We start from the raw sequence: 25,016 nt of genomic DNA, 5'->3' as shown, positions 1-25,016 counted from the left end.
TCTACAGCACACTTTACAACTCTGTACTAGTGGAGGTGAACCAATCTCACCAGCATTTCCATTCATAATGCAAATGTTGAAAAACAGAATCCCCAAAACAGATTTCTTTTCATGTGCTTCTACACAGGAGTGCATTTGCCCCATTAACCAGTGTTGTACTTCCCCATGTGGCAAGCCACTGCTGGGAAGCACTGGAGATGAATAACAGTTCTCCATCACAGGGCTGTCCAGCTTACACCATTCATCTTTTTGTTGTTGAACATATATACTGCCACCTCATTTCTCCATTAATGTTCTGGATGGAGTGTAGAACATAACAGGAAACAAAAACTTTCAGAGCAGGTATAGGATTTATGACCTGCAGGGAAAGATATTGTACATGTGGACAGTTAATAGCATTTCTAAATTGGAAAAGTGCCCTTTCCCTTCATTTCCATCATCTACAGCAACTCTGTCTTTTAAGATATAATTTAAGGATAAATGAAAGGTATCGTCAAGCCAGGAAATCAGGATTTCCTCCCTACCACTCCCCTATGAACCAAAGGAGAGAATAGGAACAATTACACAGACTGGGTGACTCCATCCTGGTTTGTGGGGTAAGGGGTTGCCATCTTTTTGCAGTGTAAGATAATGTGTCTTATATACTGGATGGTATTAGAGGTGATATGAAGTAGACTTTATTGCAGATGATTGCAGGGGAAATTCTGAAGCGTCCTGACATCCTGAAGAGAAATACATTATGTGTGCTATCTAGCATTTCAAAAAAAAAAAAAAAAGAGCTTTTTCAGTAGTGTTATTTTGCTCACTGATATCTAAAGCAGGGGAGGAAAGTTTCTCTGGGAGCTTCTGATGTAAACAGACAAGACGTGAAAGAGTAGCTATTCACATCTAGCTATTCACCTGCATTCACCTAGCTATAAAACTAGGATTTTAGGAAAAACTAAGTCCTTGCTAGAGTCTTAACCCCTCCTTTGCATCTCTATAATACCTTAGTGTCCTTGGTGCTCTGAAACAGCATGAATACCAAGGAAAACATCTTCCTAGTTGGATGTGATCATTTAAATATTCATAGCAAGTTCTGCTTATTCAGTTTGATGGAGAGCTGCAGTACTGCTATATTTCATTAGACAATAAGGCTATGACAAGCTGCACATTATAAGGAGATCAGGATTACATGTCCTATTGTTATTTCAGATTTTCTTCGTTCAGATTCATGCTGTATTTTTCACCCTGATCTCAGCTTGTGGGAGGTCAGCAGAGCATGACCCAGGCAGTCTTGAGTTCATGTCCCTCTTTATGCACAAATTACACACAGAGGCATAGTTGTTCTAAGAAGACCTTTGAATTTCTTTGCAGTAAGTTAAACAGAATATGAAAATCAGAAAGACAAATTCCTAGCTCTTAGTCCCTTTCTTCTTAAGTACAAGCACAGGTGTCAACATATAGGCACTTTGCTTCAGAAAATGGGGTGACCTTTTGTTCCTCAATGCTACCCCAAGCCCTAAAACATAACAAGAATGAGAGCAGAAACAAATGAGTGCTGGAGATAATATAACCTAACCTCTCAGTTGCTGCTTGGCAGGATGGATAACTAACAAGTCATATGAAATTCCAACTGCCAACTCCGGCAGTGCTGCCCAACATACCAACCATACAGGATGCACCATGTCATCAAGTGACAGCAACGGTGGTCCCAGATGGTAATGCAAAGTGAGGTATGCACTGAAATGTTTTCAACAAGCATCTCCAGAGCCACTAGGCCTTGGACACAGACCAACATGGACTTCCGCACCCATGTAATATTCAATCCTGAATGAACAACTCTCCCATCTACCAAAAAAAAAATGATCTCAAGTCCACTGACATTAATTGAAATCTTCCCACTGACTTGGAGGGATTTTGGATCAGGCCTTTAATCACTGTGTCTGTTTGTATCAAGTATCTGTTTTAAGATTCTTGACACTGAGAACAATTGTTGCTATCTCTTCCTGCTTGCCTCGCCATTTATAAGATTTTCAATTAGCTTGGGTTGTGGGAGCATTGTTCCGGGCAGATCCTGACTGGTGTTTCAAGAGCGATTCCTCATCTGCAGTACATTAAGATTAGTTGATAAATTCAGATCACATTTGATTGCCAGCAAACTCTTCCAATGCTGATAGGACTGATGCTGTCGTAATGTACTTAGGTAAATGAAACAGACAAAGAATCAAATCTATTAATTTCCCAAGGGAATTGCAGGGGAAAGGAATAAAAATGGATTAGCTTTGCAGTTCATATAAATGAGTCCAGTTTTTCTCATCTCCAGTTACTGCCTTTTTTTAAGATCCTTCCTTAATTATTCAGTAGTTTTTCAAGAAATGTAAGCACTTCATTTTTACAGTCCCTGTGCATTAAGTTAAACACAGACATTTCCACCTCACACACCAGAGCACTGAAACGCAATGCAGGTGAAGGTGAGATTTTTCTAAAACTTCCCAGTGGCAAAGGCTGATAAGGTGATTGATATTAGTCTGAGGCTTACTGGGCATGATTTTAAACCACTAAAACCATTCTCAAAAAAAAAACAAAAACCAAACAAACAAAAAAAACATAACAAGCATCTGGTGATTGTAGTAATATTTTGGTATCTTAGGGGTGTATTCATCTGCCCTGTCTTAGACAACTATAAGTTAGATGTAGAAGTTCAACTTTATTACCAAGGCACCTCAAAATGACAAGTCACCTCTCTCTAAGGTGTCATGCCAGGTGTGGCAGAGGAATTGCTATAGCCAAAGCTCAGTAGGGCCATTTCACCCATTTGAGCCAAAAGCTGGGATCCCTGAGGGCAGTAGACACTTAGGAATGATAGATACCTTTGGAATACTTACCTGGTGCTTGGTGGGACTGATTTCCCTGGAAAGCCAGGACCTGGGCTGTGTATCACCTTAGGCTTGTTAAAAATGCTCACCATGACACACAGCTATCTGCAGGCTCCTTCCCGTGTTTTCCTCCCTGTGTGCATCTGGAAATACTCTTAAAGTAATATGAGCTGGAAAAACAAAAAACAACCAAAAAAACCCAAAACAAACAAAAAATTACCAAGTTTTGTTATAGCTCAGATCTCCATGGAGCACCCAGGAATGAAACAAGGAAACAGAGGCCTCTTCCATACTAGCAGCCCAGGAGAATGGTTATCAGTAGAGAAAAGCAGGGACTGGACACATAGATGTACTTTAAAGAAAGCCTTTCTGTTTCTTTCTTTCTTTCTTTTTTTTTCTTTTTTTTTTTCTTTTTTTTTTTTTTTTTTTTTTTTCCGCACAGACTGAAGCAGCTCTGATGTACGATGCTGTTTACATGGTAGCAGTGGCCTCCCAGCGTGCCTCCCAAATGACTGTCAGCTCCCTACAGTGTCACAGACACAAGCCGTGGCGTTTTGGACCCAGATTTATGAATCTGATAAAAGAGGTAAGTGTAGACCATCTGCTTATGGCTATCATAATCCTTCCTCTGTTCTTTAACCACACTGGCTTGTGTTACTGCTCCTGTGCCTTTGTCATATGCTATCGTCTGATTTCTGGCACCCAGACACTCAATTTTTCTTGACCTTCCTAGCAGAGAAATGTTGACTTACAGAAACAAGGTTGTGACCTGCATTTTAGTGGCAACTCTGGTCTTTCAAAAAAACAAGCTACTAAACCCTAAAATGATAAAATCTCAGACTAATATGATGTAAGAATTCACATAGATTTTGCTTTGTTAATGTTTATTATGGATGTCTAACTTCTAAAACTAACAACAAGCATTCTAGAAATTGAAAGAAAGGTGAGTTGGTTCACCACTTAAGCCTGGCTGTTCTGCAGACTGTTTGATCAGTACACCCAATAACACAATATCCAGTCTTTATTATGAGTCTTAAATGGAAACTTTTCCTTTAGAGCACAGTATAGAAATAAAAATGAGAAATTATCTGAAGTTTCCTAGATCTGTTTAATCTTTCCTCTCTTTTTTTGTCCATGACAATGGGATTCCTGTCAAAGCCAAAATCATTAGCATGTGGGTAGGTAGAACAGGACCTGTAGGTTGCGGCACAAGGTAAGTGGTGGCAGCATGTCAGGACATATGACTTAACCTAGGAATATTATCAGAACAATCTGAAAGGTAGGACATGTGGCAGTTACAGAACATGTAGAAGAACTGTTGTCACTTTCTCCAAAACCAAGGAAAAAATTCAGAATTGTCATAGGCAGGCTACAATGTGGGCATTCACCTACACAGAAAGCAGTGAAACATATTGACACAGTACTCTCCACACACAGTTTTATGGATTTTAAGTTTTACTTGTAAGCTTCTCTTCTTGAAAGTACAAAGAAAAAAAAACAAGTGTCACCCCAGTGCTCAGACACCTGACTTAGAATTAAGGAAACTTTGGAATACTTCCCAGCCTGTGACACAGATCGAGGGAACAGTCACAGGAGACAGGGAGACAGCACCAGTAAAGCTCATTCCCTCACACTGATCTCAGCCATGCCGTATCCAGCTCACCCTCTGGGGAGGAGGAGGGATGACTGTAAGCAGGAGCAGAAGATGAGAAAAAGATCTCGGAGGATGAACTTCTCTCTCCCTTCCTCCCTCCCCTACGATTTGATCTAAGCAGCAACTTTTGCTCTTGTACTTCTTAATCTCAAGCTAAATGAGGTAGCAGTGCTATTCATACAATTTCTGGTACATTAAAAAAACAAACAACAACAACAACAAAAAAATCATATTGAAAATCAGCAAAAGATTTTGTAAACAGTGAATGCACCTGTATATTTCTACAGTGGTGTCCTACCTATTTTGGGTGAGGTTGAAAATATAGTATAAGGGTCCTGAATCCTAAGCCAGAAGTCCTTTGACCAAAAACACTGGATGAATCTCAGCAGATCCCATTCAAAGCTTAATGTTAAATGGTTATACAGTTCACATTTATCATGTACAGCTGGCTTCTCTTGCATGGAGTGAGATATGTAAGCTAATCAGTGATTGTTGTGCAGATAGTGTCTTTCATGGTCAGTAAAACACTGATTTAAACACTCCAAGGGTCTTATCTTTCTGTTTCTGTTCTAGTCCAAAAGATGGTTATTAAAATTACATGATAAGGTTTAATAACACAATATTACATTTCCCTTAAAGGCTATAACAGGTGTTGGAAACTAAATAGCAAATGCAATTATATGTTCCTTGTTCATGTTAGGATACGGTTTGCTCAACAAGGAGGGATGAACTGTATAAATTAGGAATCAAGTGAATAGGCATGGAGAAAAACATCAAGCAGGCGGAAGAATAGTTTGGGCCCACATAAATTCAATTTAATTATATTATTTTGTTACGTGGCACTGACAGTAGTTGAAGACATTTCACAGACTGGCCTAAAGACAAATGTTCCATGCCACAGTCCCAGTAAATAACATTCAGACAATGAAGTTGCATGCAAGGAGTAGTTCAGGTGTTAGAGCTTAGCAAGAACTTCAGAGGCTCCCTGGTGTGATTTGTTTTTGTTTTGTTTTGTTTTGTTTGTTTCATTATGACTTGGTGTTGATAAGCACTGCAGTCATATCATTTGCTTTATGATCCCATGCTATAAAATGCTAGGCTGATGGTAACAGAGAGGACCTCAGAACCCTTCTGGACACAAGCAGAAAATAAGGTGGAAATCATCTGTCTTGTATAAGAGCTGGTAAGATGCTTCTCTCTTCACTGTCCAGAGGACAAATTAAATTTTTTAAGGTTGTCACTGTCCTGTTGGATAATCAAAGCACATGTCATACCTGGTCTTCAGGTACACAAGTTATCTTCTTCCAGAAAGCAGTAGGAAAGTGGATATCCTAGGGCAAAATATCTTCTTCTGATTGGTGTTGGTCGAAATGCATGCCCATTGGAGTCCATTTCTGAATTTTCAGAGTACATAAAATCAAAAGACAGCTAATTTAATGTGATAATAGTCCTCTCTTGTTCTTAGGACTTCAGGCAAGTATACCAGGCAAGAGCAGTACCAGAACCACTGTCTATTTTCCCTAATGACCAAGACTTACAGTGCTACTAGTAGGACTATAGGAGAAAAGCACTAGAAAAAAATGTCTGAAACTACAGGATAATCAATTACAGTGACAGAAAGAGTATTCTTCTACTCTTTAAAGATCTTATGAACTAATGCTGATTGTAGGAACAATTTGGAAAATTGCATGGAAAAGTAAGCCTGCTCAAAGTCACCCAGCCCTGAGGATGGCTTTGAGGTCAGAGAGGTCATCAGCTAGTTCCCATGAAGGAGGCTGTTATACATAAAATACCCTGTCTGGGATCAAGACTGTTCTACAATAGCTCATGAAGATCTTTTTAATGAAAAGTAAATCCTTGTCAGAAGCTTGTCTCCCTCAGTGACCTAATGTCATTGATATATATATGATATTTTAATATTTTAGCCCTTGTGGAAGTGTTTGCAGGAAGTACCATCTTTCGCAAGCCCAGAAAGAAAAATGATGTTATTCTCTCTTCATGAAGGGAAGAAAAAGAGAAAGCATGATTCCACCTTTCCTAAGTGACCATGTGTGTAAACATGAAACAGGTGTTCATAATTAAATGATCAGTTCCCCTTTAAATCATGAGATAAGCTCCAGAATAACAACTACCTATTGATTTTTATTCAATTATCATGTAAACCAATGTGCATTCCCTTCACTGAAATCCAGTAACAATTACAAGAACAACTGTATTGAGAAGAATTTCAGAACATAGAGATGCAGACTTTATCTTGAATGACTTTATTAAATCCCTTCAAACAGAATCACACACACAAATCTCAAAGATTAAAAGAAATCTGAAGCATTTACATCTACATTTGACCTTATGTTATGTTGTTGACAAGATATGTTTCAAGCATGTCTGGTCAGTAGATACCAGGAGTGAGAGAAATCCATCTATATTATAAATAAAACAATTAAAAACAGACTTCTTTTGGTGATATTACATTATTAAAAACACCACCGTCACCAATAACACATTGTAAAAAGACGATTCTTGACAGTCTTCTGAGCTCAATGAATTCATTATGAAGGCTAGCATAATGATCACAGAAAGAAACAAGATAGTTAGACTTGGTCATAGAAGGACTACCATAACTGTATGATTTTCAAGCCTATGGATAAACTTATTTATAATAATTTTCCTGAGCAAAGATATCCCAGCTAGATTGGAAAACCAATATAACTCAAATGGTTTTAAGCTCAATAAACTTTTTCATTGGAATTTATAAGTTTTTCTTCTAGATGATTCTTGTTTCTTCAGGTAATATATGTTATGTCTCATAGACGGTCTCTGATCTGCAGCAAAGACAAAGATTAGTAACATTAAGTCCCTGAAGAAGCTTGCATCGCTTTTCCTTCTTAAAAACCTATAATGAGGGCTTAATTTAAGTTATTTTTACAGGGAAAAGATACTGTAAGTGTTGAACACATTGTATAGTTTTTAAAGTATCTAGCATTATGAGACTCTGGTCTGTGGATGACACTCTGCTTCAACAGTAAAATTAATAAATAATAGTAATGTATCCAGTCCTTCCCTGTACAAGAGGACAGTAACTGGCTCAGCATCAAGAAATGAAGCTATCCAACAAGACCATCTTTACCTACTTAGGTTGTAATTTTGCCTGTTTTTTGAAACCATGACAATAACTCAGAGCGTGGTACTCTGCATTCTGGTTACATTGGCTGTAAATATTTTAATTTTCTGCTTCTTTCTTACAAAAAGAAGAAAAAAGTACTTATATACAGAATAATATCACTCCTGTAATCCAAACTCAAGGCATTTAAGCAAATGACAGCCATGGTCTGCAGAGAGAGAGGCCTTTCCATCAGCATAGTTAGGAAGCTGGTAACAAGCAGGCATTATACTTCCCAGCCACCACAAAATGAGCTGTGGAGCAGCTAAGTCCTGCACCACAAGTAAAAGAGGATTCTTGAGCTAAACCAATTCTTCATGTAAAGTAATGTCCATGGAAATCAAAAAGATAGGAGGACTTGGTCATACGAGGACTACCACGTCCAAGTATCTTGCAAGCCTCTGGCTAAACTTGTTTGTAATAATTCTTCTGAGTGAAGATGTTTCAGAACGTTAGCCACTAGCCAATACTTCCCTACAAAATAAGCTACATATCCACCTCACCTGTGCTGAAATTGTACAAAAAAAAAAAAAAAAAAGAAACTTCCTTCTGTTCCTAGGTATCTGTTATATACATGCTTATTCTACACCAGACTGATCTACGACCAAAAAAAGCAGCAGTAAGCCTATTTTCTCACATATTTAGTGCAGTTTTGCAGGTCTGAAATATTGTGTTTTTTAGTCAGCACATGGATATTTGAAAGTTTATCTCCTTGAGATCTCTGAACTCTACAATGTTTACCCAGCACTATAGATGGGTGGCAACTGTGCGCTACGAGGCAACTATGCACTCATTCTGATCCGCTGGTGCAGATGACATCCTGTTGGTTTGTTTTTCTCTTGGTAAGGGGGAAGGAAACATCCTCAGGACTACTAGATTTTCTTGGAAGCTCCTATGGAGGGAACTGAAGCCAAAACTAAGTGAATTGAAGATGGCACCACCACATGCAGATTGATTTTGCCCAAGTCTGATGAGCTGATCAGCATTTTGAGAGGACTGGAACAGTCAGAGTCTTGATTAATTGGTATCAAATCACAGGATGTAATTTTCAGGGAATTCTTGATAATAACTAACTAAATCTAAAACAAATGTTGAACATCATTGGAAGAAGAAATTGAAGATTTTTCATTACAGAAATAGTATGACTTCAAATTAAGACAGAAAGGAAAGCAATCCCTTTGGGGAAATATTCATCATTATTTTTGGCTAAAATTTGAAGCATCTCCAAACAAAGAAACACAAAACATTTTACAAGAGAAGAAAATACAGTTTTTTTTTTTTTAATTAACATTTATTGCTATGAAATTCAACATGGAGCATTTTCATGTTGCTAAAAATTTATAGTCATGCACCACAAGACTGTGGGTGTTAAGAGACCCAAGAACCCAACATCTCCCTTACTGCCTGAAGAAAAGTCTGTGTGTAAGTCACCTGACCTTTCTGATGCACAGAAATCTCTATTCACATGACTTAGGAAAGACAACAATATTTCAACTCCAAAACATAAACTAGTATCTGTTCTGTTGCATCTTTTTCATTGTGTTTCAGTGTTAAGATAAAATATATCATCTCTAACATATGGGTGGCAGTTATCTCTGGGCTCTAATGCTCCAATATTTAGTTAATCCAAAGAAAAGCAGTTATTTAGTTTAGCAGGACACCAGATAATTTGGTGGTAGGATTTGATCCACTCTCATTAAAATAAATATTTTTCTTTTGTTTACTTTTTAAAAACTTACGTCTTGCCCATAAATTAAGTTATGCATTTCTGATATAAGCCTACTGCTTTCTGTTACTTTGAACTGGAAACTCTTAATTGAAAGAGCAAACAAAACAACTGCTAGACTTCCATCCCATGATGATTTATGAGAAAATAAAGGTCAGCTTTCCATGAAGATAATGTATGGCTGAGATTAATGCCAACAGAGATTCATATTCTGAAATCAAATTTCAAGTTTAAAATTTATGCAGTGATCTGTGCACACATAAATAGCAAAATAATGGTCCTACAGCTTGCATAGTAAGAATAAATACATAATGAATAGATAAAAATTATCGGCAAGGCTCTGATACTGCAATGTTTAGAATGAAAACAAGAAATCTGACAAAAAGATTATGTATATTCTCTTCCATTCAATTTTTACTTTGTCAAATATTATGTAGAAAGTAGATTTGTTTAAAAACAGTGAGAAAGAATTCCTACAAAGTGTTTTTATCTGAATATATGGAGTGTATTTTTATATTTGCTACACAAAATCATTTTTTTCAGAACAGATTTTATATGTTATAGTCTACTAAAAATACACTTCATTTATTCCACACTGATATTTGCATTTAAGTGTTAGTGCATGGCCTAAACTTTATTATAATTATTTGTATTGGAAAAGCTCCCAAGAACCCTAGCCATGCCACCATTGAGCAATTCACTATGCACAGTCTTTACTCCAATGACTTTACAAGAAAACTGTTAAATGCAGATGGTTTAGATTTTGGAGCAGTGTACACTCATTAAAATGATCTGTTCCTCAACCACGCATACTCCTACTCACTCATTCACATATTTGCCAGCACTCGTGTGCTGTTATCCCAGGTGGAAATGACACAGAGCTTTGCACCATGTGAAGTCCCCATGGGTTCCTTGTCATCTCTGTAGTCCAGTGGATTAATGTCACTGTAATAGTACAACAGTGCAGTCAGGGAGGATGTTTCCCACACAAGATGCTGGGTGGGAACACTGAAGCTCTGGCTTTGTTTCCTGGCTCTGCTGTGGCCTCTGCAACCATGAGCAAATCTTTTCTGGCCAGTTCCAAAACTGTGCCTCCATTACCTGAGAGGGCAAAGCAGGTCACTGCTTTGTAGGCTGACATGATCAGGCTGTTCACTATCTGCACTTGTAGCTATCACCTCATTCCAAAACAAAAGTGACAGGGCCTGAAATCTAGGTGAAGAAGCCCTCTAGCTGGAAATGCTGAGATTCTACTCTGTACAAGATGGATGACAGCTCTTGTCTAGTTAATGTATTTAGTCTGTTAGCTATGTGGAACATGATGTCTCTATACTGTCTTGCTTATACAAACAGTATCTATTACAACGCAGTCCCATTCCCCATTAACAGAATAGTGTAAAGCTGTTTTCCAAGTTCATAACCCACCCAGCCACTTCAGCAGCAGTCATATTTGTGTAGCATAAAATACACTAGGAAGAATACATGACAAGGTTTAACCTTTCCTTCTGATCCTTCAACACCACTCCCTCACCTCTGTTACTATAAAGCAATCTGGTAAGTGTAAGCTTTAAAGGAACTCAAAGGTGTTTCAAACATATGCTCTGAAATGAATCCACCTGAACTGTCATCTTCAAGTATTCAGGGTTTACTTATCAAATCTGTAACACCAGAAGCCTTTAGTGTGATTACCTGAAAGTCATTAAGCTCAACCACTGCTCTGGAAACAAGCACTCTTGAGCAGTTCACAGAAAAGCCTTTCTTCCCTAAGAAATCCTCCTTCTCTATTCACCCACTATTTCTCTTTCCTGTTTCAAGACAGGGGTGTGCTCAACCTTATAATAGCTGCCTAAACACCTTCCTAAGAACAAGCCTCCCTACACCTCCTCTTTTTCATCAGTGCTGTTTATTAGAAGCCCAGGATAGTATCAGTCCTGGAGTAATGAGACTATGAAACATCTTGATTTTCAGTGGGGCAGATAAAACCCTGTAATGGTGAATGCTGAAACTCTTTTTATTACATCTGTTATGCTGGATTTGGAAATAGAAAAGTCATACACTAACTCACTATATTCCTTAATCCTTAAGAATCTCTTTTAAAAAGAGGATTAATTGTAAGAGCTGATAAGTTGATGTGTGGCTCAGAGCACATTTATTATGATTTCCACTGTAACTAGTAGCAATAGCACAATCTCTTAAATCTATCAACTGTTTCTGCAATTCTAATAAAGCAGAAGCTTTCTCCTCCAAAAGGAAAGAAACAACAAGAGAATTAAAGGAATTTTTTCCTTGTCATTAGCATTTTGATTAGGACATTGTGGCTATGTTATTTACTGAGTTGGAAGATTTAGTTGTAGAAAAGCGAGCTGTAGTATTGTCAGTACATGGCCACAATCTAGATGTACTTAAACCTACTGTTTTACAAATTTTTCAGATATCTGATTTTGTAGTCCAGAAGTGTAAGTTTCAAGTAGGGAAAAAACATGAGAAAAGGAGCTCACTCACGACCTCGTCTCTTGCCATCAAGCAACACAATTCATATGCTATGTATATGTGCATTAGTCATCAACAATGATTCTGTAACGATCAGAATCCGCTCTGTTAATAAGTCTAAGACCCATTGGAGGAGACACCATCATCCACCTCTGCATTTGGATGGCAGTTAGCACAATAGTCCTCATCAGACATTTTGAATTAGCAGTTCATAGCTAAAGTAGTTGTTCACTTTCTTTATAAACAAGTAATACTGACCAAGCACAACAGGTCTATCACTCCAGTAATCTTGATATGTCTTTGAGATCCCTGTATGTACTCATCTGCCACCTGTTGTTAAAATCTGAAGGATGCTGTACCTGAAACGGCATGGTGTCACTACGTACAGAGGCTGCTACACCCTCACTCACTGTACTTTGATAATGTTTATCTGAGGTAAAATGTTCTAGTGAGATGGTGGCTAAAGGAAATTATAATATAATATGAAGTTCTGTGTCTCTTCAACACAGAACTGATTTGCTTTCAAGAGCCTCATTTTGGTAGACCAGCACAGAACTGAAAAGAATTTCCTAATTGTAGTCCAAACACCTTACACAGTTATTCTGGAGTATGTATAGGTCCAAAAAGACTAAGTTGCTAGCACATCTCTGCCACTGTGCAAAGGTAAATGAGCAAACATAATTTGTGGAGTTGAAAACAAGTATATTCTCTTCCTGAATTCCAGGCCAGATGATTGCCAGTAAGTTGTTATTGTTTTCTAAACAATTACATGATAGTGAATTCAGCTAATACCTTCTACTTCATACCTGCAGTTATTTAGAAATGTACATTAAATCAGTAACAGATATTAATTTTTGCCTAGAAACTTATAATAATAAATATACACCAAACAATGCCAAAATTTATAAAAATACAAGTATTCTTGGACTATATATTCAGCATAAAAATGCAGTTCAATTATTTGCCTTTGTAGGTTACCTTTAAGATAGTTGGGAAAGCTACCAACCAAGGGTCAAGGTAATTCCATTGACAAAACTAAGTAGATAGGGTAATATCCATATCTTTTACTGGACTTCACTCTGGCTTCTGAATGTACTTCTCTGATACTGAAGAGTCCAACTAATCAATTCCTGTTCCAAGCTCCCATTAAATGCATAGAAAAACTCTACTGATTGCATGCCTTTAAGATAAGGTTTCAAAAAGCTTGTTATACATGAACAGCAAGAGGAGAGAGCGAGAGAGAGAGAGAGAGCGAGAGAGAGAGAGAGAGAGAGAGAGAGAGAGAGCGCGAGAGAGAGAGAATACAGAGCCTGTTTCGGATAATAAATACCTAAATACCTAAATATGGTCCATTGTCTACTGTGGGAATTTGTGGGAATTTCTCAAGTCAATTACTTGAGAAATAATAAAATACTTGAGAAATAAAAAGTAGTCTTTTTATGTGCCTGGATGAATCAGTAAGTCTTTTGAATGAAAAAGGCTGTCATTTAGCACCACATTTGTATCCAAAGATAATGTTCACATACGATGTTATTTATCGTATATTTAATATAATTTCATATTAAACAATAATTCAGGTTTCAGTGGCAGATGCAAAGTGTCAGAATATTTTGCACAAAGACAATGGAATTACGCAGTTTTTTTGGAGCTGAAAAACAGAACAGATAATTTTCTGCAGTAATACTGTGCTAAAATAGCTTTTCACTCAGAAGTTTTATCAACTTCCTTTGTCTACATAGTTCAAAATTTGTTATAATTGTTTCTCCTTATACAATTTATTGTACATGTATTATGTACACATATTTTGTAAGTGATATAGTCACAGTTTTATTTGCATTTATGGGGTGCATATATGTGTCTCAGATACTTTCTTCTAACATTAGTTCCAGAGATATCTTTGAAATGGGGGGGGAATCTTATTTTCTGAACAGTTTCAGTATTTAAACTTGAAATTAAATCATATTAAAAGGTTAGAACTTGAGTCTGAAACTCAAAAGAGATTGCTTGATTAATTACAAAAGAACAGGTTCAGAAAAACTGTTTTATTTCACAGGTCATTGGAATAAATGGATTATTAATAGAAAGGAAAAAATGGATGCACATTATTAAACATAATAGTTTAAAAAGTTAAAACAATCGTGCCTTTGCATTTTTGTATTATCAGGATGCTTTGAACACTTTAAAATGACCTTGAAAAAAATCAAAATTATCTAATCTGAAACATAATTAACCAGTAGCTATTATTTCAACACTGGACTTGGAAAGAGTAAATATGCCGTAGGCAGATAAACAGTTAACTAAAATATTTGGTAAACATCTATTGAGTAGGAAAAAACAAATAGATAATAAAAAGGCAATCAATTTGTCTGAGAAAGATTGATATTTATTGTGTGCAGTACTGCAATACAGTATCTGCTATAAAAAATTGGCGATGTCCCATTATGGCTATATCATAAAGCTGGATATTTATTCAGTCCATGCATTATACACACTATGCATTATGATATAGGCTGTTATAGTCATTAACTCAAGATGATGAAGGGGAAATTAATATAAAGACCATATGACGGTAGTGTGAATAGATAGCAAGCTTCTGGAGTGTTTGCTCTCAGAAGCTGAGTCAGCTTCATTTTACAGTTATTACAATTTTCCATCAGTATATTTATATAGAAACCAATACTGTGATTTGTACACTTAACCCAGACGTTGTTTTGTAGTTAACCTGCAATCTTAATCTTTTAAAGTAAATAAATAGAAATAGAAAATTTCACAGTTTTAGTTAGGTTTCTTTGTGTAGTTTTGCCGTATCAGGTACCTGACAGCCTTCAGAGAGGACTGAAGGTTTATTTGTAATCTCTTCTATCTACTGTCTTTTCAATGTTTGGAAAGAAAGTGTCTGAATAGCTGAAGGTCCTGTACAATTTGCTTCTCAATGGATAGTTGAAACCAGTATATTGGATTAAGTCCCCATTTTGTTTAATAAGCAGGAAGAAGTCATCAAATATTTACATCTCAGCAGTAGGAACTATAATTATCTGATAAAATACAGTATTGAAGACAGAGAGGTCTTATTTTGAACATTGTACTGGTCTACTCCTGCAAACCAAACTGCTGAATGAGCAGCATCTCATCACTGTTCTCTTGTCAGAGGCAGCCTGCAACCTTTACAAAGCAGGATAAAGACAAGCAAAAGGATGTTACAAATGAAAGCTACTGAAAATCACGTTTTTTAATTAAGCTGCAGGGTATACTCAAAATTATACCAACGAAACAAAAATACATTCTCTCTGTAAGAGTATCAAATTGTGCCCTTAGTTCCTCCAATATTAAAGCAAGGACAGAGTGAAAAAAAGCAATTTCTTTTGATGAATTACATGATTAGGTTCCGATTCAATTTTTATTATATCCTGTAACATTTAACATGGAGTGACACTAGAAACATTAAAATTGCTATAAATCTTGCATATAAAAGTATGAATTCTCATTGCTGTGTTCAATAGTCATGTGGTTTCTGACTATTCAGAAAGTTCTGCTTCATTTCTGGTCATTAATTGCATCTGAGAACTGTGCAACTGCTGCTCATTCTGTTTGCCAGAACATGATGACTAATAGGCACTCGTATCCTCAATTTACCTGTCAGGCACCTAGAAGTGGCATACAAATATATTTTCCTAGCAATGATACATTTCAGTTCGTTTGCATACATCAGGCAAGTGTGCTATAGGAGGCAAACCATATTAACAGCTGGGAAGTTTTGTCATAGACTGCAGAAGGCCTAGAATCTACTGCAAGTTCTTAGCTCATCCTTCCCAGCAGCTCTTGGAGAAAACTTGATTTTCTGGTCAGGGAAGAAACATCACCTATCTATCTGGACATGTACGTAGAGGCACCACAGCTGTCTCAAAGTCTGAAACTAAATTACGCTAAATGGACTCAAAGCCAAATGTCTTGCTTTTATTTAGAATAAATAAAATAAATGCACTTTTAAAAAGAATAGAATTTAAATGCTATTTGAGGGCTGTACCTCACAAAACAGGGTCTGAAGAACACCTTCAACATTGAAGATTAACTCTTCTGAGAAACACTCTCTGACTCCTGTTTATAATTTAGGTCACATCTGTGTCATTATTTAATGACATAACTGGCACTTAAGGTAGATGAAGGCTGTATGCGCTTACCTACTACCTTGAAATTTAAGCATACATCTATGCAGCTCGTAACATCTTTTGATTCCATTTGTTTTATACGGGGATAGAAATATGTAAAAACAGAATCACAGAATCACAGAATCGTCTAGGTTGGAAGAGACCTCCAAGATCACCGAGTCCAACCTCTGCCCTAACACTAACAAGTCCTCCACTAAACCATATCACTGAGCTCTACATCTAAACGTCTTTTAAAGACCTCCAGGGATGGTGACTCAACCACTTCCCTGGGCAGCCCATTCCAATGCCTAACAACCCTTTCAGTAAAGAAGTTCTTCCAAATATCCAACCTAAACCTCCCCTGGTGCAACTTTAACCCATTCCCCCTTGTCCTGTCACCAGGCACGTGGGAGAATAGACCAATCCCCACCTTGCTACAGCCTCCTTTAAGGTGCCTGTAGAGAGCGATAAGGTCGCCCCTGAGCCTCCTCTTCTCCAGGCTGAACAACCCCAGCTCCCTCAGCCGCTCCTCATAAGACTTGTTCTCCAGACCCCTCAACAGCTTCGTTGCCTTGTCTGGACTCTCTTGAGCACCTCCATTTCCCTTCCTGTAGCGAGGGGCCCAAAACTGAACACAGTACTTGAGGTGCGGCCTCACCAGAGCTGAGTACAGGGGGACAATCACTTCCCTAGCCCTGCTGGCCACACTGCTTCTTATACAAGCCAGGATGTTGTTGGCCTTCTTGGCCATCTGACACCTTTTTCAAAAGTCACATTTCACCATATAGAACTGAGATTTAGGCTTCTGATACCATTTCCAAACATAATGTATTAGCTACTTTATTCCTTTATTCAAGATCATATCACGTTAACAGAGAAGCGGAGCATCAGATATGTAATCGATAAGTGTGAGCATTTCACAGAAGCAAATTGCCCTCCAAGGAGGAATTGATCACTAAAGACCATATTTTTTAAAACGTTCCGTCTTTGCGAATAGGAGATGAGGGCCATGTCAGAGTAATAAAGAGTGGAGAAGAGATATTATATAAAAAAATGCATTCCTATGTCTACACTTCTGCTATCTTTATCATAACAGCATACAAAATCCACAAGTGTTTCACTGTTTATAGCTGAGATTTTCATGTTCCCATGTCATTAGGGTGGAAAGTCTCATAGAAAGTTCATTCCCCTCATGGTTTTGTACTCTTACATTACTTAACCACATTTAGAAATCCTACCTATTTACACAAAATTCTAGATTCGTCTAGGTTCAAGACTTGTCTGAGACAAGTACATATAGTACTTCAGCCTCTGAGATTAAATCTTAGAGACTCAGAACTAGAATTTAGATTTAACAAGAAGAGGAGATGCTGTTCTGTAAATCTGATGATTTTTATTGCATCTTTCCTTATGTCACTTCTCTGTAACAAATTAAATGAAGCAAATAACAATATGCAGCGGAAAAAACTTGTAATTTAAGAATTATATAGTTGACACACATGAAAAAATTATCTCATCGTTTATTATCAGCTTTTCTTTTACCTTTGAGGAATTTAATCTAACATAGGACGTCCCAAAAATAGATTATAAAAATAATTTTGAGTTTGAAATCCATCACTTTCTTTCCTTTGTAGATACGCATCAGCTCTGGGGAAAAAGGGGGACTATGTGAGAGACAGATAGATCTCAGTTAAAAGAAAGTGAGCTTGCTGGGAAGCCTACAAGATAACAGAAAACTTCAATTGCAGAAGAAGTTAGTTCTGGACATCGATCCTGCCACACTGAAGAAGCATTCCACAGCACAGGGAAACATCATAGCTTTACAGGCTGAAGTACAAAGACCACCACTTTAATTTACTCCTGATGCTAATGTTTAAAATAAGGAAAATATAAATTCACTTTGTTACGACAGAACAGTAAAATGCTATCTGGACCAGAACTAGTCATGTGCAATTCCTGTGCTATAATTCAAATCCATACATAAAACTTGTGTGTATGTTACACTACAAAGTGTTTATTAGCTCTCTGTGACTGTGTGAATTTTTCCTGAAAGCCTGCTTTTAGAGTCATCCTCTTCATGCCATCAGCATCTGTGAGCACAGGCAGTGGCAGTATTTCTATTAGAAATGATACGCCTCATTTGCTTACTTGGGAACTTGGGCCTTCTTCATTGGTAATGCAAACTGAGTAGGGATTAGTGAAACAATTCAGCAGTCCAAGGATATTAGGAGTCCACTGCTGATGGGGGAGATTTAACCATATACTGTCCAAGAAACCGAAGAAGAATGACAAAAGCCCTTCATTAATTTATCTCTTCCTGGAAAAATCCAGGTTTCTGGACTCCCTGAGTAGCAGAGACAACATCAAGACTATGAAATGCATAACTAAAGTATTTAGAAAGCTTTGGTGATTTGGGATATTTACCAGCCTTCCTTCATGGAAGACCTCCCAGGGATCCCATTCAGCAGCAGTCGCCATTGATTAACCCTTCCTCATGGAAAACTTAAAAGATCCTGGGCTGGGGTAAGCAGGATCATTTCAGAGAGGCTGGTAGATTTAGATTGCTTTACTCCAAGATTCAGCCCCAAAGTTTGGACAAACATTTCTAACTTTCTTGGTGAACTCTTATGCAATGCAAAACTGCTCTGTCATCGGGCACATGTAATACATACTTCATTCTTTCTTTTCAGCGGATTTTCTTTATCTACAGTATACAATACATATACAAATCAATATATATAAACTGTCAAAAACTTGTGCCTGATTATAAAATATAAAATATGTTGAAGAGAAACTGGGTGACAAAAAATTGAAGAAGCTATTTTTAATCAAAGTAACAAAGCAGCATATTTTTTAAAAAGCATTTATAAGTGCTTGAATGCTATGACTAATTTGAAATACAATATTTGTCATGGTTTTCGAGTAGTTCTTACTAACCATTACATGGAAAGGTGTTTTTTTTGTATTTACACAGGCACGGTGGGATGGCCTGACAGGGCGCATAACCTTCAACAAAACTGATGGCTTACGAAAGGATTTTGATTTGGACATTATTAGTCTCAAGGAAGAAGGAACAGAAAAGGTAACCAGATCTTTTGTAACATAATGATGGGAAGCTGATTTGGCAGTGGCATGGGAAAGTCTATTCTCCTCAGCTTGTATTTCCTGTGGTTGGGCTAAAATACACTGTCAAGATTACTTAAACAGAGCTACTAAGATTGTTTTACAATGTCTATCTTGCATTTTGAGACATTGGATAGGAACTTGAAACTGGTGCTAATTATCTGAATGGCTTCTAAGTGCACGTTATCTTCTCTTCTTGCCACTGTAACTTAGTGTGGTAAGATTATATACATGTATGCATATATGTATATATATGTATAAAACTTAGATTTACGTGTACTGCTTTTAACAGGTGTGACACAAGGGAGAGAGAAGAGCAGATGTTTGAGTAATAGCCTCAAAAATAGTTGAGATGTTAAAAGTCCTTCATGTTTTTGAACATGACCAGTTCTTTTGCCCTCACATCCCTAACTGCTTATCATAAGTTGTGCTGAACAGGAGACTAAATTAGCTGCATTATCTTTGTTTAAAAATAGTAAGTTCTGCACGATGCCATCTCAGAAACTGGTTCTGCTTTCAAACAAAAGACAAAAAAAGTTCACATTACTTAAGGAAGTTCAGGAAAACATGCCCCAACACCGCCAGCCAGGGACCGTGTTGGACAACAGGGGGGCTCGGGGTGTCCTGAAGGGAAGTGGGATGGCCTTGCCCCAGCTCTCAGCCAGCCAGCACAGGCTCCGACAGGCATTGCAGGAGGAGGCTGGTGCAGGTGTCCAAAAATCCCCATTGTGGGTAACATCACCAGCTTGCGTCAGCCCAAGGCTGTGTTGTCCTGTGCTCTGTGTACACTGGCTTGACTCTGCATAATAATTGCTGACAGGTTAATTGAGACTGTAAATGCAATTGCTCCCACACAGCTCTCCAGACCGGTTCTCTTCATTTTTAATGAAGCACTTTGTTTATTTTTCTCTATACCAAGGCTGCTGGCGAGGTTTCTAATCATTTATATAAAGTGTGGAAGAAGGTTTGTACACAGACAGGTGATGCAAAAACCTTTGGGTTGGGTCATCAGACTTATCCTTTGGGTTTTGATGGTGACTCTCAAATTGCAGTTTAGAGACAATAGTCTATCCGAGAATGTGAATTTTTGTAGTAGGCTAAGTATTGTCCCAACTTGAAACACTATAACTCTAAATAATCTTTGGCAGGATTCAGCTTTTTCATCAAAATCTTCTTTCATCATAATTGTTATGCTATTTCTTGGGAGCTGTGCCTTTTCCCTCTTTGAGCAGAGGCTCCTGGCTGCAGCAAAATCTCTCCTTTTCTTATTTGCTATCCTTCCTGATTCACCTAAGATTTACCATGACTGGTAAATTTGTACCATTTCAAATGTGTATGAGCATCAGCAGCAGGACTGTTTTAATGTGCAGGCTTTTTTTTTTTATTTCTTTCATTATTTTTTTCCTCCCACAGAATGTGTACTGTGCGGGCAATGTTCTAGCATTGTTGACTCAAAATTTTGACGGGTGTGTTATTAGCTCCTTACAGAAAATAATATAGTTGATTAAGTGGATGCTGTCATTCACTAACATATGGGAATTGGAACTAAGCTTGTTTATAAAGCACCTCAGGAATCTCAGTCCTCTTTTAACATAGGATGTCTCTGTCTGGTGGATAAGGCACCGAAGTGGGAATCAGACCAGCTCCATGTGCTGTTCCCTGCTGGAGGTACAACCCACAGTTTTCTGTACTACACACTTGCTATTCTGTAAGGAGAAGATAACAACTGCATTTACCACGTTGAAAGTGTTTTGGATTCACAAGTTGAAAATTTCTTATAGCACTTAGAATTATATTTTTGTATATCTTTTGCACAGCTCTTATTATTTCCCACCCCTCCCACACACACAATTAAAAAGGTTCTGGTTTTGTGTTTTTTAATGCTACAGAGTAGACCAGTGTAAAGCATCCTACAGCACTCTTTTCTTGTTCTTATAAAGGACGTACTTAATAACCTTGTTTTAATATCAGTGAATCAGGCAAAGGCACAAAGGGCTCAATTTCCCTCATTACTGGTGAATAGATCATCCTACCTGACGTGCAGAACGCGATTGAACTGATCTGGCTTTTGATTCTAGGCACTTCGTGTTATGCTGAATTGATTTAAACCAAATTACAATTGGTTCAAAACACAGGCTTGCTGAGAAGGGCATGTGACACCTCTCAGACTTGTCACTAAACTGCAATAAATCTCCTGGATTCACCATAGTGATGTACTACCTTGACCTCATTCTTCCAGTGCCCCTCCGACCTCTTCCATTGCTCTAATCAAGGTTGACCTGTAGTGTCATCCTTATCTTCAGATGTAGAGTGGTCTCCTGGTGTATTTTGTATGCCCTGTGACTGTGTTGTTACATGTTCTTCATGGTCGTTCTCCTCTTCCATGCTGCCAGCTGATAAAAGTGAATCAAGTCAGTAACAATGAGCAGAACGGCTTTTGATTAACTGGGCCACTGTGGTGCAAATTCAAGGACACTGGTTATTTACTATATTCCTGGCACAGACTATCATAATATCCAACATCTTATTCTGTGTATAGTTTCCAGATCAGTTTCTCAACCTGATCTAATTTTGGAAACAAAGGGAATGCCTGATTAACTCTTCAAAAAGTAAAAATAAAAAAAAATAAAAAAATGGCACGACTATCCCCATTAAGCATATTTTGGAGAAAACGTATATGAAACACAAGAGCAATGGCACCCATGGACACAAACCCAAAATTTGTATGACATTATACAGTTATTACCCTGAATTGACTATCAGCAGGCACAAATTAATCTGCTGGGTTTGGTACAAAGGTGGGTCTGTCTCTGCATCAGTTAAGAGCCACAGAAAAAGGGTCCTGCATGGGTCTGATGACTGAGAATCTGATGGCGGTTACAGACCTTCAGTACACAGGACAAGTCAATAGGTTTTTTCTTAGACTCACTTGGCAGCTTTGCTGGCAGTCCTAGAAGGGAGGATCTGAAAGTTGATCCCTCCCAGGTAGAGCTGAAACCTACTGACAGAGTGGCACAGCAACGCAGACAGTTCTGTGAATGGACATTACCAGTCCCCCAAGCCACCCATCTGGTGCTCTCCACAAATGTCCAAAATACAAACCAAACTGAGCAAGCTACTTGCCTGAGGTTTTCTCACACCAGCCCTCAACCACACAGTATATGTAAACCAAATTAAAAAAAAAAATGCTTTCAGACTGCATTGATGTTAAGTAGATATTTATTTGAATAGATCAACTCCATGGCTGTAATTTCTGCCATCAAAAGGTATAGATCCAGATCCACTGAAATCATGCCTTTAGGCTTCAGATCTGGCATTAAATGCCACAATTCTTCACTATCTTTGGAGCTAGAAAAGAATCAAAAATTGGTTTTGCCTTTGGTCGCTTATATTTACTGAGCAAATACTGATCAGTAGGTGAAATGACTTCACCTTGTTCACTCTGTCATATATAGTAATAAGAAATGACAGAATAATCTTTACTAAACCTGGTGAAGGCACAGCAGAACCAAAAGGCCAGTGCATCCATCAATCTGCTTCAACATATTTATTCAAGCTTTTAATCTGTTGCATTGGAAAAGAGAGGTCTAGGTTTATGTTTCAACTCTACCATTTACAAAGCAAAAAATCCATAAAAATAGACATTTGACATTTTTTAGCAGGAAAGGAAGTCAACATATTCCACTTTTGTAGCAAATTGGCTAGTACACCACTGTATTGACATGCCTTATACTCTTACAGCTAAACATTTTCAGCCTGCTTTTGAAAGAGCAGTACGTTCCCTGTGTTTTCTAAATGTGACAATCAACCATTCAATGTCGTTGCCTTATTCAGATCTACAGCTGTTTCCCTTCTCTAGCATCTTGTACTTCTGGTGTCTCTTTTTGTGGTGACTAGAGCCAATGCACTCTTCCCAGGCTGTGAGCATTTAGGGAAACCCTGTATTTCCCCCAGCTAGCGTGCCACGGACAGGCAGGCTCTCACCCACTCTGTTCTGTGTAGATCGGCGTCTGGAACTCCTACAGCGGCCTTAACATGACGGACAGCAACAAGGACAGGTCGACCAACATCACCGACTCCTTGGCTAACCGGACGCTGATTGTCACAACCATTTTGGTAAGTCTAGGTGGTTCTCCATCCATTGTGCAGGTTGCAGGCATGGCTGATGTGTCTTCACTGCTTATTTCCTCCATACTAAGACATGTTTTGGTAAACTACTCTGTTTTCAAACTAATTTCTGGCTATAGACTCAGAACCAGCATAATTTTTTATCCATCCATAACGTGGACTCAAAATACCCCCACTGCCAATGAAAGACTCTGGGGAACCTTTGTCTCCAAAACTGTTTCGCTTATGTCAAAATTCCAGAGGTGCACCCTGCATACTATTCTTCCCAAAAGAATTAACATACACAGATGCTCGGTTTTGTAGTCACTATTTATACATCTTTTCTGTTTACTGAAAGTGAGATGAAGAGGAATGAAAGAAAGCAGCAAACAGTAGACAGACAGATTGAGGTATGTCCTTCCTACGATGAACAGAAAATGTGGAAATGGGTGTTCATCCAGTTGTTTTGCTCATATGTTCTCCCTGGCCAATAACGACCCCACCCCACCCCCCTTTTTTTTTTTTTTTTTTTTTTCTTTTTTTCAATTTTTCTGCCTAACTCCTCAGGGGAAGGGAAAGAGCTCAAAGGCTCCCTCTACCCTCCTCTTCTGTTGCCAGAGGTCTTTTGCTGCACTAACTTGCAGCAATGTGCTTGCCCAGACTGTCTTCTACAAAAAATCCTTTAAAAAGAAAAGCAACTAAGTAATTTGCAATCTACCTATGCTGTTCTTCGTTTTCTCCTGTAAGTACCTGATCAGCTCACAGCTATATTACACATTAGAGATTTTTTCAATAGAGATTTATTTCTTGTAGAATATAAAATTTTAGGTTCTGCTTATGATTCTTTTCCTGGTATTTAGGCTTCTTCTCCAATATTCCTTCCTGTCCCTCAGGGTGGGACAACCTAGAGTACAAATCTTGGATCTTATTTTCAGGCTGCTAAGCACTACCTTAATTAAAGCCCATGGGAGCTGTAAATGGTCTGTTCCACTAACAATTAGGGCCCTTATGGTTATCACTAATTGATTCGGTGAATTTGTTAACACACCTAGAGCAGCTTTTAATGGACATCATAAATTACTGGTATCCAACTAATTGCAATCCATTAATAAAATATTCACATAATTTAAAGAAACTGATATAATCTGAAACAAACTTCATTTCTGTTGCTACATCTGCTGTGTTTTTCTGTAGGAAGATCCCTATGTTATGTACAAGAAGTCTGACAAGCCCTTGTACGGAAATGACAGATTCGAGGGTTATTGCCTGGATTTGCTAAAGGAGCTGTCAAATATTTTGGGCTTCATCTATGAGGTCAAACTAGTTTCTGACGGTAAATATGGAGCCCAGAATGACAAAGGAGAGTGGAATGGGATGGTCAAAGAGCTCATAGATCATGTAAGATTGAATCATTCTTTATTCTCCTTTCACCTACAGTGTTTTATGTGAAGCCAGCCCACATGAGATGTTCGCACTAGTCTACAGTTTTTTAGAGCCACTGCTCTGTCTGCTCTTGCTAGAGTAGGAGGTCACGGCATTACGTCTGAACTAGCCGTACCTGGGTGTTGGGGGGCAGTGGGCACTGAGCTCACACGGATCCTGTCACCCCTGGCTACAAGCTCCAGATGCAAAGGCAGAACTCAACTCTGCCCTGCGGCAGCCTCTGGTCTGTGAATGTAGTCCTCCTTGGGGACAGAGCCCCACAGGGCTGAGCCCCCCAGAGGACCAAGCCCCCTGACCCTGGTCAGACCTT

General features: G+C 38.2%; 1 protein-coding gene across 4 annotated transcripts in view; it reads left to right on the top strand.

The window, feature by feature from the left end:
* Nucleotides 1–25,016, top strand: part of GRIK1 (glutamate ionotropic receptor kainate type subunit 1) — a 165,312-nt gene that overhangs the window by 108,522 nt on the left and 31,774 nt on the right. For 2 of the 4 annotated variants that reach the window (XM_048071468.2, XM_048071469.2), the window contains exons 7-11: nt 3,301–3,444; nt 19,008–19,115; nt 20,076–20,120; nt 23,159–23,272; nt 24,458–24,661. In XM_048071468.2, the coding sequence (XP_047927425.1) occupies nt 3,301–3,444; nt 19,008–19,115; nt 20,076–20,120; nt 23,159–23,272; nt 24,458–24,661 (615 nt within the window). The remainder of the gene's footprint in view (nt 1–3,300; nt 3,445–19,007; nt 19,116–20,075; nt 20,121–23,158; nt 23,273–24,457; nt 24,662–25,016) is intronic. The other 2 variants (XM_048071470.2, XM_066977922.1) reach the window with 1 other exon arrangement.

Source organism: Anser cygnoides, chromosome 1 (genome assembly GCF_040182565.1).
Source record: "Anser cygnoides isolate HZ-2024a breed goose chromosome 1, Taihu_goose_T2T_genome, whole genome shotgun sequence".
Lineage (NCBI taxonomy): Eukaryota > Metazoa > Chordata > Aves > Anseriformes > Anatidae > Anser > Anser cygnoides.
The sequence above is the reverse complement of the archived record's forward strand: the minus strand, read 5'-3'. Positions and strand labels throughout refer to the sequence as shown.